Below are 13,113 nucleotides of genomic sequence, written 5' to 3'. Positions count from 1 at the left end.
CAACTTTTGTTGAGTCTTTGAAGCATTGGTCCATAGAAAGCTAATTTTGAGGAAATCTGTGGCAGATTCCTTTGTAAATTGAAGATTTTTTAATAATACAAATAATGATGATTTTTATCATAAAAATATTCATTCAATAGGTTTCCGTGAACCATATTATATGCATTAAATTACACGTATTTGGTGCCAGAATGCTCTTTTCACCTCCTTCCATAGAATAACTAATAAAAAAATATAAGATCTGCAAACTAAAATTTCCAGGACGGCAACTTTTTTTGAGTCTAAAAATCTTAACTTGACATACTTAAAAATGAAGAAACAATCAAAACAGCATCCCTTTGGTCTAAAATAAACCAACCTATTTATGTCAAAGCAGCAACAGCAATTCAGTTTGCTTAAGCAAATTCCCATTTAATTGATCTAACTTGAAAATGGAAAGATGTTTGATATGAAAATAAATTCAACATGCTTCTAAAATGTGGTCTAGTGAGTCATCTGTTTGATTGATTGATTAAAAAAAAAGCTTTACCTTCTATCTTAGAATCAATATACAGTATTGGTTCCAAGGCAGAACAGCAATAATGACTAGGTAATGAAGGTTAAGTCACTTGCCTAGGATCACACACCTAGGAATTATCTCAGTCTAGATTTCAACTCAGACCTCCCATTTCTGGGCCTTTGATTGATCCACTAAGCCATCTAGTTTCCCCTAACCCATCTAATTAAAAAAAAGAAAAGCATAAGAATAACTGAGCCTAACAAGCCTCAATGCAATTCCATGAGTAATTATTAAATACTACTACTTCTTGTCCCTTTTATATTCCTTGTACAAACCTAAGAGATTACAACCACTTTGCACATTTATTTTAGAGTGGAAATTGGCACCTACAAACTCATTTAACTTATGGAGGCCAAAAAGCAAACAACAAAAATCTATTGTTTTGTCAACCTAAAAAGTTTTGGAGTTATTTGATCCAAAACTTGATCAAGCAATCATTAATAATGCATTTGTAAATTAAAATCTTCTATTGAATTACCTTAGCATAAATGAGAGTCTTACTCCAATGCCTTATTTCCTACATAGAGAATTTTGATTTCTTCAAAGTCATGCAAATAGAATCCAAGCCTAGGCAAGTTTGACTAAGCTGTCATCCTTGAATCCTGGCAATACAAAGCATATTGCATGTCTGAAATCCTAGGATATCTCCTGGTCAATTTCAAAATTTATCAACAGAAAACTGAATGCTACCATTTGATAATTTTTTTAAGGCTGAAGTAATTCATAAGTAATAGAGGGATCAAGTTTTATACAAGGGGAGCTTAAAAATATGGAAAGATGGATCTTTGTGGTTTTCATGCCCAATATTTGTTAGAAGGGGGAAAAGTTTCACTACACAAGAATGCTAACTTGATTCAAACAAATATTTGAATAATCCTGGAATTCACATCCCAGAAACAGACTAATATACTCAACCATAATCATTTCAGAGTCCTTAGAAGATGCTAGGTCAGAGTTTTTAATACAAGGGATGTCTGAACAGTGAAATGCAGCAATTCTCTTGGAGCTCCTGAATCTATTAACTCACAACTATTCTTTTCAACACAAACATAAATGTAAATTATATAATAGATATTAAAGACTTTTAGTTTATAGAGTGATATATTCAGTAACTTAAGTTACTGCTTCTTCTTTCAAATCATAATGTCATTAATTTATTTCATACTTTGAGTAATAAGAAATGTAGGTAAGAATTTATTTTCACAAGTGTGCTACTTAAAAATTCTACCTAAATAGGCTTTATACAGGACTCAATAATTTCTTTACTTCCTAAGTAAATAATACTCCCTTTTGGAGATTCTACAAAAGATCCATCCAACAATGAGGCAAAAACTTTTACAGCTACAACAAAAACTAATATAGGCTAAGAAAACTGACTTTCCAATAAAGAGAAGGTCTTTGTAAATAATAGAGAAAGTCAACTATTACTACTTTGATAGAGGATAGTCTTCCATATCACCATATTTGCTTCATCACTTAAAAGAACATCATTTAAATTACTTGAAACACAAATAAACCTAAAGTGTATTTGGGGGAGCCACAATAAAACACAAAATGCAACTATTCTTTCCATATACCTGCTCCTCATGAGAGAAAGAGATTATCAACGTACTCATAAAATACAGTGGTTACCTTTGAGTATCCGTTATGTTTCCTTGTCATTCTCCAACTAATATTGACTTTTTTAAAGGAGAATGATCTACTACAAGGAATTTTATTAGTGTCCATGCAGTGTCCATGTCCTTTTTGCAACATAAATAGAAAAAATCACTGCAAGAATGACAGATTTGAGGTGGCTCAAAACTCCAGATATTTTCTCATTTTTTTGAACTCAGAGATTCATACTCTTAGAGCCAGAAAAACATTATTATTGTTGTTATTATTATTATTAATTTTCAGACAATTATGTACCATTTAAAATCTCTAACACAGCTTATGTATTATTTCCTTTGAGGTTCACAAAAAACTTTTTGAGAAAAAGTAGTATAGGAATTACTAAGTCCGTATTACAGTTAAGTAAACCAAGGGTCAGAGGGGCTAAAAGATTTTGCCATAGTCTTACATAGAGACTATATCAGAAATAGGATTTGAAGTCAGATTTTTCTAACTCCAGATTGAGCATTTATTCCACTGTTGTCTTCCTTCAATAATATCTATTTTCTAAAGTAAAGATCATAGATTCAAGCAAAACGTGGATAAAATATTTGCCTTAAAAATTTCATTACTCCTCAGTCAGTTTGTTCTTAGCAGTGGAAGTGTTTGAGTAAGAGCTGTTTATTTTTCAATGGACAAAAATTACTTTTGAGATGAGATTTTTTTTCTTCCCAAGTCTTATCTCAGTTATGGACAAATTTTAAAACATGGAAAATAAGGATTTACAATAAAACAAACAACTAAAAGCATACTAATAAGTGTCAATATAATCAACAGAAGATCAAACTCTTCAATAAAAATAAGTATATAACAATCATTGAAATCTATCTCTTCTTTAACCTTAACATTTCATAAAAAGTTTCTAGTACTCTACATATATGAAAGCATTTGTATTTTTTAGGTTAGCAAATGTTATCTCATCTTGTTTTTAAAATTATGTCTGAATTGCAACATCATAATAATATAAAAAATAAATTTGTTTTGGAGGTCGGATTTTATAACAAATGCTTATCAGAATAGAAAACTATAAAAGTTCATTATAGCTAGTCAAACTGAATCCACACGATATGTTAATATATATCCTGTCAATAAAACCATTTACCAAGAGTGTTTAATTAAACTAAGTCCTTTGTTCAAAAAAGAAAACTGAAGTGATTCATGTATAGTTTCTCATTCTTATGCTTTCCAGTAAATAGTGTAGAGATTTTGATAAAGAGGAAAGCAGTACAAAGAGTTAACATATCTTGAACTTCATGGTTTGTCCATGAACGGGACTGGGAAGGGACAGGGAAAGGAGATATATTCTCAGGATTCTATATACATATTATGTTTGTTTCACAATGTTGCCTAGAGTAGACCCTATTCCATATCTTGTGGCCTTTCAACAAATTCTTGAATTAATTTTCCATCCATACCACTTATCTGTGTAAAATAGTCTCTTATCCAGATCTATCCATGCAAATGAATACAAAAAAATTGAATTTTTGACTGAAGTATCATGAAGGAACACTCTTAGCCTTTCATAGTGTAGGCAGGAACATGAAGCAGTGGCCAGGGCTATTTGTCATCAATGTGATGCTGAATTAATTTTACAGATTGTATTCTGCATTTACTACACTTCTTGCAATTACATGGAATTAAATGGAACTAGGGAATTCAAATGAAATGCTCAGCTAAAGTTATAATATATTCCCATTGGACCTGAGAATAAAGATAATCTGTTCACTTATAATAAGAAGTGAACTATATAACATAAGTAAACCAAAACAAATTTTAAAGAAAATATATTAGGTGTACAGGGTCTATCAAATACTGTGTATTTTCTAAACCTTTAATTCAAACATATGCTAAAATCAATTAGCCATTATCTTCTCAAACAAAGAATATCTCCTCTGTCAAACGAGTTTTCAAAACTTTAAGCAATTCCATCCCTCCAACACATATTGCTATGATTATGATTTGTTTTTACTTTTTATTTATTTCTTAGATTGCCCCCCCAAATATTCCTTCCTCTCTCTAATCTTTATCTACTTCCTCTATATACTGTTTTGGGGGAAACATCCTCTGTAAACTCTACTAATCTTTCAAGGAATTCTTTGATATATTATAGCCAAATGGTTGAATATGCTCTGAAAACCCATTATCTCCAACTCAAATTTTCTTACATATTTCAATTGGTGTTAATTTAGCTTCCAAGTTTAAACCTCAACCAAAACAACTATTTTCAAAGTTACCAATGAACTCTTAGTTGTAAAATTAAATGATCTTTTCTCAAACTTTGTACTTTTTGATATTTCTGTGGCATTTAATAATGACTGCCCACTCTTTCTAGATACTATTTCCTAATGCACAGAATTTCCTGTCTTTATTACATTGCTCTACCCTGGTTCTCTTCCTGTTGGATAACTCATTCTCATTTTCTTTTTCCTATTATAATTCCTAACATCCCAAGATTCTGTCCAAAGTCCTCTTTTCTGTCTACACTATCTCAAATGCTGACTTTGCCAGCTCTCATAGGTTTATTGTCCTCAAACAGATGGCCACCAAATTTATATTTCTAGCTCTAGTCCCTCTTCTGAGCTCTAGTTATGCATCTCCAAATATCTATTGAATATTTTTCAAAAGATTTCCCTATAGGTATCTTAAAATCAAAATGCCAGAAACTGAATTATGTTTCTTCCCAAATGGATCCTCTTTTCGAACTTTATTTTTATTAAGGTACCATCATCTTTCCAATCACTCAAGTTCACAGACAGCACTATGTCCAACTCTTTACTCTCCTTCACTCCATATCTTGAACCATTTACATCTTGTCCCTTCTCCTTCCATAATATTTCTTATATCTGATTCTTCTATATTCATATCACCAAAACCACTTCAGTTCAGGCAATTAATACTTCTGATCTAGACTATCACAATAATCTCCTAACTATTCTTCCTGTGCTTCAAGTTTTTCCCTACCCCAATCTATAGCTGAAAAATTATTTTCCTAAAATGCAGAGCTCACCAAGGCACTCCTCAATAAAACTCTACTCAATAATAGCAATGACTCCCTATTTCCTGCTGGATCTCTCTTTCAAATTCTTGGACTCATTATAACTTACATTTTTCAATTTCATTATACAGTACTCTCTTTAACATGTTCTTCTGTATAGTCAAACCATTGTCCTTACTGTTCCTCACACACGATACTACACATCTTATCTATATGTCTCTGCACTCTCTGTTCTCCCATTATTTGAATGCACTCACTTCACCTTCATCTTTTAGAATTACTTCTTCTATTCCTGATGCTCCCAACTGCTAGTATCCTCCCTGCCTCAAAAAATTTTAAATAATATCCTAGAAGTCATCATGCAGTTTCAAACTTTAATAGAATAAATGTTATTAGTGAACCTCTGACCATGGTGTTCTCATTGTTCTCCAAACATACTTTGCATTTTTCCCCTTCCAACTCTCTGCTCAAACTATGCCAGTTGCCTGATAGGATACTTCTTACTTCAGATTTTTCTACCCATGATTCAAGTCCTAATTTCTCCACAAATACTTTTCTGACCTCCCCCTTCCCCCAGAGTTCACATTGTGGTTTACTTCTTCTGTGTGTGTGTGTGTGTGTGTGTGTGTGTGTGCGCGCGCGCGCGTGTGCACGTGTATTCTTTTTGTCTATGGGACTAGATAATAAGGCATTCAAGGATAGGATTTTGGTCCTTAAATTCCATTGTATTGCTCATGTTGCCTAACCCAGTGTTAACACATAGTAGGCACTCTTTTAATTGCATTAAGATTTCCATGACTGAAATGTAAGGTAATACAACCCAACTCAATAAGGTAAAGCTTCAGTTTAGCAAAAGAGAGTAAGCAAACAGCAGGATTAGTATATAAGATGAATATTACATAGTTAAAATCACTTTTTAAAAGATCCTAAAATGCTCATAAAATACAATAAAGTACCATTAAACACCAAAGTATTTGATATTTTATTTGAAAAGGATTCTTTATCCTTACTCCTATTTTTGAATGAAAAACAATACACCACCTAAAGTAGGTCCAGAGAACATATGGATAATTGAAATCACAAAATTATAGGATCAAAGGCTTCATATAGAAGGTTGTCTTTGAGTTGAGCTTTAAAGGAAATTAGGAATTCAAACAAAGTCAAGGAAAAAGTATATTTCAGGCATCATCGTCCATCTCTGTAGTAGTATATGAATAGAGACAAAGGTATGAATGCAATAAATGTAAAGGAAGAACTGACAAGATTTGGCAACTGAGTGGATATGTGGAGATGAATAAGGGAGCAGCTGAGGTTAACCCTGAGATCGCAATCAAGCTCATCAGAAGGATGATGGTGCCCTTGAGAAAAATAGTGAAATCTGAAAGATGGGGTATATTCTAGAGGGGGAAAATGTTATTTTTGGTAAATATTGACTTTTAAATGCCTGAAGGAAATCCAAAGGGAAAGGTCCAATAGGAATTTTGTGAAGTGAACCTGGAGCTCAAGAGAGAGATTATAGCTAATAATATATAAATATCTAAGAGTTATCTTCATAGAGTTGATAATTAAACTAATAGAGGCTAGTGCTGTCATTATGAAAGTACAGAGAAAAAGAGAAGAGAAAATGGCCCAAAGAGAATCTTAAGTTTTATTCACAGATGGGGTGATATATGGATGATGAATTAATAAAGGAGACTGAGGAACAGTCATACAAGTAGAAAAAGAAAGCATTTCTCTCTCTCTTTCTCTCTCTCTATTTCTCTCTCTCTCTCTCTGTCTCTTACACACACACACACACACACACACACACACACACACACACACACACACGAAAACTGAGTATATTGGAGCAGAGGACTGATAATATTGTCTCATAATGTAAGAGGTCAAGAAGGCTGAGGAATGAGAGGATATAAGATTAGATAAACAGATCAGGATGTTTTATTCCGCAGAAAGTAGCACTCAAATTATGCTTTGAGTAAAAGGATTTAATCAAGTAAAGATGAGAAGGGAAGTTGACCACCAAGCAATGAACATTTCAGTCATAGCAATTCCAAAGATGAAATATGTTGCAATAGTGAAAAAGAAAATATCCATAGGATGAAAAAAAATTTTGCTCCTGAAATGTCTTGATAACTTGGAGATAAAGTAGTATTGAATAAAAATCTCCCATATTTCTCTACAATGATGCTAGTTTATTTTACACATATATGTTGTGTTTGAGAAACATTTTTCATTTTTATTGTAACTTAAATTTCTGACATGGCTAATACTAGTATTAAGAATTCCAAGGTTAATTTTAAGTATCTCTTCAAGCAGAAGAAAAAGAAAGAAAAAATGCTATTTTGATTTTTATGTATTATTTATAACAAAACTTGTTTTTCTATCAGAACTCTGATTTAGATCATTACTTCTCAGAGTCATAACTAACAATACTTGTATTGGGAGCAAGCCAGGTTTTCTCAAATTACTCTTTTTGAAACAAAATCACTTAATCAGGAAGTGGTAGAAATGGAGTTGGACTGTAAAACAAGTATCCATGGAAAGAACCTGGAGCTTTCTAATCATCTCATTGGAGGCAAACAAAGATTTTTGGAATTCTGAAAGCATTTAGTGGGCAAAGACCCAGGGATAGATGAGGGTGCTCTTTGAAAGGCTGATGAAATGGGAAGGGAATAAAAAGGATTCAGGCTAGGGCTGAAATCATTTATGCACAAGAAGTGTGCCACCAGGTAGCTTTCTAGTTTAACCAACTAGACATATTAACTAGATCCCAAGTGAATTCACTTCTATCTATTAAAAGAGGTAGAAGTGCCATCAGTAGCCTCTAAAATTCAGCATCTTTGAATAAAGTCCGTTACCTTTCTTTAGTTTTACAGCTTTGTTATATTTTATGAAACTGTATTAGCCTCTGCCTTAATCTGATTTTCATTTCAAACAAATATGAGCAAACTAGTGGGAATAATTAATAATAATATTGCTAGCATTTCTATAGTGTTTTCAGTTTTGTAAAATACCTTTACATATATAAATTATGTCATTTGTTACTCATAAAAACCTTGCTAGGTAGGTGCTATTACTTTTTTCACTAAACCATTTAAAATTAGATTTTACCTTACTTTTTTACTTTATTATTTTACTAAGCCATTTTTACAGATGAGGAAATAGGAAGAGAGAGGTTAAATGACTTTACCTAGGATCACAAAGGTAGTAAGTGTCTAAGACAAGATTCTTACTAAGCTCTTTCAGACTATAGACCTAACACTCTTGTGTAAAAACTCTCACTACTCAGTTTCCTAGTACCTGAACTGAAATTTTCAAGGCAAAGTTACTGGGGAAGTTGTAGAACAGATTCTTGTTCAGGAATTGGTTGCTCTAGATGGCATTTAAACTCTTCCAGATCTGAAAGTCTATAAAACTTTGGTCAGACTATTACTACTACTACTACTACTACTACTACTACTACTACTACTACTACTACTACTACTACTACTACTACTACTACTAGTAATGGCAGAGGGATTGCCTTTCTTTGTTCCTCTGATCTCATTGTAAAATACCCCATAGGCAGATTATATAACAAAAACAAATTAGGACTATACAGGTGTTTAACATGACAAAGTGTCTAATACATTCTTGTGCAAAATTTCTTCTCTAGCTGGTATGCTTCTTATTAGCTGGTAAGTCTCCTTAGTGTACCAATAGTTCCAGTCCAATCTTTGTTACATATAATTTCTTGAAGGCAGCCAAGGAAATGGTACACACAATACTTAACACTGAAATTATGTCATCTCATTTCTTGGTTCTGGCTGACTTTATAGGGTATGTCAATCTGACCTCTCTTAACTGGAGTATATTGAAATCCATTGTTCATACAGCCAAATTTATTCCTTGTGAACAACCTTAGAGATATCAATGCTGAGGAGTAATCAATAGATGCATGTGTTCTCTTTGATAATATCATACAGCATTAATCTGAACCCAGTGGCTTCCCTTATTTTCCTAGAGGTGAAGATTTTTTTTTCCTTTTCTTTCACTTCAGGGAAAATGGTAATGTTTTACTCTTTATTAGAAATCTTTCCTTAAAAGTGAAAAATGTCTTCAATTTCAATTTGGTGGGTTATTTGTTTTGGTTGTTTCAAGATGGAGTAGATTCAGTTTTAAATTACTCCATCAGGGAGGCAAGACAAATAAACACTACTAATGTAACCAAGTTATCTAAAAAAGTGTCTTACTTCAAGTGCTCACACAGGAATATATTGAGACTAGCACAATCTTTCCCCCCAAATCCCCCAAAAATCTTCCAGTAAGCTGCCACTTGGCTCAGTTGCATCATACTTATTTAAAAAAGGTATCTTCCATAATAGATACCCCATCACTTTCAAGTTTTAGAATGTTTAGGCTGAGGAGGGATCATAGGGGTTTGTCTAGCCTACAAATGAGGAAACTAAGAGCAGGATAAGAAACTTGCCTTACCCAAAGTAATATGATGATTTACTGATAGACTCAGTCAAGACTCTTACATTCTAATCCAAGGCCCTTTCTTTCACCTTTTATGACACAAAACTTCTTTTTTTTAAACAGACAATTAAAAAATAAAATTATTTTATGTTTATGATTTTCAATTGCTGACACTTAAGATAAGTACACATGGAGACAAATGCAGTTAGCCATGAAAAGACAAGTTATCCTAGTTCTATCTAGGAGATCTTCCCTGAAGGATTAATGTGCCATTCTTTGAGAAATTAATCAAATAATGTGATCCAGAACACTTTATATTCAGAAAAGGATACCACAAGTATTTTTCCAATCCAAGAAAAATATTCTCTTCTGATTTCAAAGGCTCTTGCTACAAAGCAGGATGGGGAGGATTATTATTCTATTGCTTTTTTATAATTAAGAAACATTTGAAAGTTAGTTAGCTAGGTAACATAGTGGCTACAGTGCCAGGCCCGAAGTCAAGAAGACTCAACTTCTGTGTGATCCTAGCTAAGTAAGTCACTTAACACTATTTGCATCAGTTTTCTCATTTGTAAAATAAGCTGGAGAAAGAAATGGCAAATCACTGCAGGATCTTTGCCAAGAAAACCCAAAATAGGGTCATGAAGAGTTGTACACCACTGAACAACAATTGTCACAAAAAGTAGTCTTTACATGTAGTGGTCAATTTTTCACCACTAAACTTACCAACAAAAATTAAATGTTAATTTCTATTTGACAGTGGGTCTAATATTAACTTCAGAACAAGAAAAATCACTAGCTAAACACTTTTAAAAATAATAAATATTGTCCCATTTACAAGCTGATATTTATTCTCACACCTTTAAAACCCCATGATTTTTGAGCCACTGTAAATAGGTCAAGAAATGACACCTCAACTTAGCTGATTGTAAATGTTTTTAGCTGACTAAATATATTTTTACTGTGGCTAACAGGTACAGGTGAATCTGAGTGATATGAATTAAAACTAAAACTAAAATTTTTGATACTCTATATTCTAAATTAAAGTCAATGTATTATCATTGAGGTTCTGTTAGAACTTCTTATTATTACCTCTATTTCATGTTCTTCTGTAGTCTTAATTTTTTACTCCATAACAAAACCATTCAAAGAACTATCTGGGTTTTTTCTAAGTTGTTGTAAGAGGCAAGCAAAATTATAAAAAAACAAAAAATTTAAACTTTAATCAAATTAAGTCATTCCAAAATACTATTCTGGCATCAGTCAGTATGTATGCATGTATATGTGTATACGCATTTGCACACATACACATATAAAACCACACCTCTTTCTCACTTCACTCCCTCTCACCTAACAGCCTATGACTTAAAATTGTTCAGCCTGAGGGTACACCTACACTAGAAAAGTTTTGATTTGTGCAATGAAATCTAAAGTAGAATTTTTAAAAACTAAAATATTCCTATGAGAAATAAATTTGATTCCCTAAGGAAATGCAACTTTCTGCCCACATTCAGCAAACTCCAAGATGACTGGAGAACTCAATATTCTGTTTAAGCAAATGGTCTGATGAGTTGAGTTGGGATACAAAGATTACCAATTTTAATAAAAATCAACATACTATTAATTAGGCACCTTAATAACTGCATTAATCATTTAATTTTTCCTTCATGATTCAGAAGGCACTTTGCTTTTGAGTATCACTTATGATACTATGTGTAGGATAAATTCTAGCTCTTTCCTTTTTTTTTCAGTTTCCTGTTTGCTTTCTTTCTTGATTGTGGAAGAGGTGATTTAATGTATTTTTGAGTTCACAAGCACATAGATCTTTTACATTATACAATATATGATCAAGCCCTTTGCAAACCATAAAATTCTGTCTATGTAAATGTCTGCTTTTTCTTATTGTAGTTGTTATTTTCTTAGAGGTAGAAGATTATCTAATTCCAAAGTCTTTGTCTCAAATGATTAATAGCAAATTAATTATTTAAACATCCCAACCCTCTTTGATATGTATTGTTTAAATCAATTTGGAAACAAAGATCATACACTCTCTTAGTCACCTTTCCTTTGCCCATTAAATCCTACCTTGTCACTAAACTCAACTACTGGCTTCTATAGCTGAAATACCTGAGAATTTCCCGAGTAAAAACTACAGGAGTAAAATAGAAGGGGTCATTGTAAATCAAACCTTCCCTTCGCTTCCTCCCCAACCTCCACTCCCTATCCCCCAACCCCCACTCTACATCTTAGATCTGGGACACTGTTATTTATAATACATGGCAGCAGTGTTAAATCGTGGACAGCAGGGGGCACTCTTGCACGAAGCAAAAAACCCCAACAGGACTCCTTGGGTCCAGACTGCCAAGGCTTTCAATGGAGATTCCTGTATGTCTGAAGGGGTATCTACTCGATAAATCTACAAGCTTCGGGGGGTGAGTCATGATGCAGAAATAAATGGAGAAGGCACATAGTTCAGCGCTTGCCTCTGACACTAGGATACACAGGGGGGAGGGGTGTGTATGTATGGAAGTAGCAGAGCAGGTAACACGGGAAATCAAAGTGTGAGGAAATGTCACCAAGAGGCAATTCGCGTCCTAAGAGCATCACGATCCCGAGAAATTCAAAGGTTTGTTACACTGTATGGTTTGTGGTTTATTTTGTTTAAATGCCACCCTCTCCCTCCTCCTCCCCAATACCAAGAGGGACTTTGAGAACATATTTCCCCCGATGCCTAAATAGTCAAGTCACTGGAGAACAACATATGTATTTTGCATGGGTGGCTGTGCATGTTTTCTACGTGTTTTCATTCTCCTTTACAACGATTGTCTGGTATAGCTTTAAAAGAAGCTTCATCCAGGCTGGGGGTGGGGGAGTAGGGGTGCGGTGGAGATTTGGTGAGAGAGCTGACTCGGTTACCTGGGAGTTTTCATCTTCTGCACAGAGGGTTCCAAGGAGAAACCGACTTCTCCCTTGCTTCTCCCACAGTCTTCCCCCATCCTTTCCCCCACCCTTAGATGATCAGTAACATCAGAGGCTTCCGGAGGGAGAAAGAAGATAGATAAAACTAAATACTCACCATATTGACTTCCGATACCATATCTATGCTGGCTATGTCTATATTCATGCCCACAGCCACGGGAGGACCTGAAAACCAAGGAGATGGCAAGCACTGTGATCTCTAAGAACTTCATTCTTAGGAAGTTATCTCTTCACTCTGAGGTCTTGGCACAATCCTCTCCCTTCTTCCCCTTCCCAACCCCCAAATCTCTATCCCTGAGTCCTCCATGTTAATTTGCTAGTGAAGATTCTTCAGTTTGCCTGAGCCTTGGGGGCTTCCCTCTAGGAATGCTTTATATAACATGCACACACGTGTCAGGAATGGGTGACAGGTTCCAGATATGTCTACACGTGTGGTCACACCAGGATATGAATACACACATATACA

At 33.9% G+C, this 13,113-nt stretch overlaps 1 protein-coding gene across 3 annotated transcripts in view; it reads right to left on the bottom strand.

The window, feature by feature from the left end:
* The window catches only part of GABRB2 (gamma-aminobutyric acid type A receptor subunit beta2), a 237,291-nt gene that overhangs the window by 223,106 nt on the left and 1,072 nt on the right, over positions 1-13,113 (bottom strand). For all 3 annotated transcript variants that reach the window (XM_044661732.1, XM_044661729.1, XM_044661731.1), the window contains exon 3: positions 12,745-12,812. In XM_044661732.1, the coding sequence (XP_044517667.1) occupies positions 12,745-12,812 (68 nt within the window). The remainder of the gene's footprint in view (positions 1-12,744; positions 12,813-13,113) is intronic.

The sequence above is a fragment of the Gracilinanus agilis genome, chromosome 2, assembly GCF_016433145.1.
Source record: "Gracilinanus agilis isolate LMUSP501 chromosome 2, AgileGrace, whole genome shotgun sequence".
NCBI lineage: Eukaryota > Metazoa > Chordata > Mammalia > Didelphimorphia > Didelphidae > Gracilinanus > Gracilinanus agilis.
This window is presented reverse-complemented; position numbering and strand designations above follow the sequence as displayed.